The sequence below is a fragment of the Corylus avellana genome, chromosome ca2, assembly GCF_901000735.1.
Source record: "Corylus avellana chromosome ca2, CavTom2PMs-1.0".
Classification (NCBI taxonomy): Eukaryota; Viridiplantae; Streptophyta; class Magnoliopsida; order Fagales; family Betulaceae; genus Corylus; species Corylus avellana.
The window spans coordinates 31,499,962-31,503,589 of record NC_081542.1 but is presented as its reverse complement, the minus strand read 5'-3'; the positions used below and the strand labels follow the sequence as shown (position 1 = coordinate 31,503,589).

Below are 3,628 nucleotides of genomic sequence, written 5' to 3'. Positions count from 1 at the left end.
GTTTATTTTGAATGGATTTGTTGTTAGGAAATCACCCCCCTTTCATCTTTTTATATAGTTGTACCCCCTCTTTTTTGTAATTGAATGTATTTACAAAGAAAAAAATATATATAAATTGGATTTGTGCAACTCCACAAATTCATTGGTTGATTCGCAAAATATATAGGCTGCACATAATGTACATATAGCCGGTCTCATAAATAAATACTTTAAAATACACAAGAAGATTCATACCTATGAAACCCAATCTATATTTCGAAATTCACATAATATCCTGAATCTCAATTTATCTATGCTTATAATATTAGGAGGAAAATGAAAAAAGAAAAAGGCGTTATTCCTGAATCCTGAGTACAATTTTTTCTATCTAAATACCTCTAATCACCTCTCTTCTTCCACCCAGATGAAAAAGGAGGGATGCTTTGTTCATTCTTAAAGAAATTAGCAGGATCAACTATAGTCTTCACATGCACCAACCTGTCAAAGTTGCTCTTGAAATACTTATTACCCCATATCCTCGCCCGTCTATAGCTTGTGTTGCCTTTACCATTTGTTCCAATGTCAAGGTCCCTGGAATTCACATATGCACCTCTTGGAGATTTCGAAACGTAGGGAGCCATGTAGCCGTAAAGCCTTCTGATCCAACTTATATGCCTTTCGGATGCCACAGTTTCTTCTTCTTCCCAGTACACCAGCTGTTGGATTTTGTAGATATTACCAGCTCTATGTGGGAAAGGAGTTGCAGATTCCGAGATTTCACTCATTCTGCCCCCATACGGAGTCAGGATCATTAAAGCTGTTTCTGCCTCTTTCTGGGAAAATATTTTCCAGATCCCTTCAAACCCAAGTTCTGGAATAGGTTCCTGGACATAGTCAGATTTTGCTTTAAATGGGGCTCTTATGAGAGGAGTCCTATTGAGCAAAACATTCAAGGATTCGTCACTTGGGAATCCGGCAAAGTAAAGAGTAGATTCAATCCAACTTTTTTCAATACAATCTTCTCTCATCAAACCCAGCTCAGGGAAGCTCTGTTGCATCAATGAAAGGAGCTTGTCAATCCCTCCAAGATACAAGGAATTGAATGAAGCTTGGATGGTCCTCTTCCCTTCTTGGCTGGAATTTACACTTGTTAATTGAACGAGGATGAACAAGTCTTCGTGAAGCTTGGCTGCAACATATTGCCAACGGTGAACAAGCTTGGTGGCATTTTGTTCCAAGTTCCGATTAACTGTGAAAACAGTCACAGTTGATGGAACAGGAACTAGCTTGATTTTCCAGGCAACAATGATTCCAAAGCTCGCCCCTCCTCCTCCTCGAATCGCCCAAAACAGATCCTCTCCCATAGATTCTCTGTCAAGGATTCTACCCTTAACATCAATCAATTGCGCGTCGATAATATTGTCAGCAGCAAGCCCATATTTGCGCGTCAATGTGCCGTACCCTCCCCCGCTGAAGTGTCCACCGACGCCTATAGTCGTGCAAAGTCCTGCCGTAAAGCCAAGAGTTCTACTTTTCTCGGCAATCCTATAATAAACTTCACCGATTGTTGCACCAGCTTGAACCCATGCCGTGCCATTCTCTGCATCAACACTGATTGATCGAAGATTAATCAGATCAATTATGACAAACGGCACATCTGAAACATAAGAAAGACCCTCATAATCGTGGCCGCCACTTCGAACTCCTATTTGCATGCCATGTGTTTGAGAACAATTGATGGCGGCTTGGATGTGGGAGACATGCGTTGGTGTAACAATGACAAGAGGTTTTGGGGTGGCAGGTGTTGAGAATCTGGGGTTTTGTAGGGAGAATTGTAAGACGGATGAATATGAGGAGTTGGTTGGGGTGTAAATGACTTCAGAAATTGAGCTGGAGTTTTCAGAACGAAGGATCAAGCACTGAAGAAAGTTTTGGTGTGTGTGAGCCGAAGTTGCCCATAAAAATGAGAAAATGAGAGCCAAGAAAAATGGAAACACAGATGAACCAACAGGCTTCATTTCCATTTGTGTTCCTCGCATGTTTTGGAGAAAGCCTTCGGGTGCTAAAAGCTTGTGCTTGCCATCGAAGGCTGATATAAATCGGTGAGCTTCATGAGTTTGCAAATTATCCACAACAAAAATTAGATAAGGAGAGAGAATATTCGACCCAGAAAATTCTATAACCCAAGTTGCGTAGCAATATTTGACACTAGAATTATGACCATTCGTTGATTTTTCTTAATTGTGACCATTCGTTGATTTTTCTTAGTCAAATTGGTTTTTTAGGAATAAATTTTGGATTATTATAGTATCTAGTTGATCATATTTTCAAATTTCACTGAAGTAAAATGGTTTATTTTCTGCTTGGTTATGTATCTAGAGTTAAATTGGGTCATAAACTCTAAGGGGTTGGCTCAATTGGTAAAAGACTCAGACTTTGAGTGCATCTTGTGGTCTTAAATTCGATCCCTACATAGTGCAAATTGTCTCTTAGCTCTAGGCGAAGCGTGAGACTCAACTGGTCCATGCTAAGAGAAGTGCGAGGCATGGGTCCCGCTTTACCTACTAGATAGGAGTGAGTACATGAAATAGCCTTATATGAGCTATTTACTTAGGCAAGAGATGTTCCCTGATACTGGAAATGTATTTAAACATGTAGTGGAATAGAGATTAGCCTTCGCAAATGACCAATATAAAAACCCAATTGGGTTTTTAAAAAGAATAATAGAATTTCAAGAACTCGATCTTAGAGTTGTTTTAATAAAAAATATCAAGAATCCAAATTCTTAAAGAAACAAGGAGAAAACCAATGGTCATGCCCAAGAACTCCTCCAACCTTTTTTATTAAAAAAAAAAAAAAAAAGAAAGGAAGAAGAAGAAGAAGAAGAGAAAACCAAACTTAAGTAAACAGATGTTCATATTACTCTGTAGATGGATAGCCTGGATTAGTCTGTTGATGAAGTCACTCTCAGTTTTCATTATAATAATGCAGAATTTTATCAATCTACATATTATATAACTAGTTTAAGTTATTGGACTTTTTGTCTTTGAAGTTGCTTTAAAAAGCCTAAGGGTTCCCAAGGGGTAGCTCAATCGGTTGTAGACCACGTATAAAAAAGCGGAGGTCACTAGTTCGAATTTCCCTTCCTTTTCCCTTATGTGAACGTGTTAAAAATAAAATTAAAAAAAAGGCCTAAGCAAAATTTTTCTTTGGTCAACTGTCATTGTTTCGAAATGTCATTCCAAATATGTTTAAATTTCTTCAAGTTCAATAAATCCGGCTACTCTCCTTGAGTGATCTGTTAAGGAGCAATCAGATTTTGGCAATGGAGTACTTCAAATGCAAGCATTATCTTCCATTTGTTCCTTGCTTATCTCATTGCTTTGATCACTTCACGCTCAGCAGATCTTCACATATATTTTAAAATTAGATCTTCAATAAAATTTCAGCTCCGATGGCTTGGTTGCTAGGTTCGACAAATGAAATCTAACACGTGAAATATTTAATTGAAATGATAAATATTAAGTAAATTGACAGTGACAAGGTTTGAACTCAAGACTTTTATTATTGTGATAAATCATCACTTATCCTAAAAAGTTAAGCTAATACCAATAGGTAAATTTAATCATTTTATCACTAGTTTATTAAA

The 3,628-nt window shown here is 37.6% G+C and overlaps 1 protein-coding gene across 1 annotated transcript; it reads right to left on the bottom strand.

Annotated features, from left to right (window-relative positions):
* Positions 1–377: 377 nt before the first annotated feature.
* Positions 378–2,021, bottom strand: LOC132172075 (tetrahydroberberine oxidase-like). The gene has a single exon (XM_059583508.1). It carries the CDS (start codon positions 2,016–2,018, stop codon positions 378–380), a length of 1,641 nt encoding a protein of 546 aa, XP_059439491.1. The 5' UTR covers positions 2,019–2,021.
* Positions 2,022–3,628: the final 1,607 nt, after the last annotated feature.

Coding starts and splice junctions, on each gene's coding strand:
- LOC132172075 (XM_059583508.1), bottom strand. CDS start 2,018: ATGCGAGGAACACAAATGGAAATGAAGCCTGTTGGTTCATCTGTGTTT.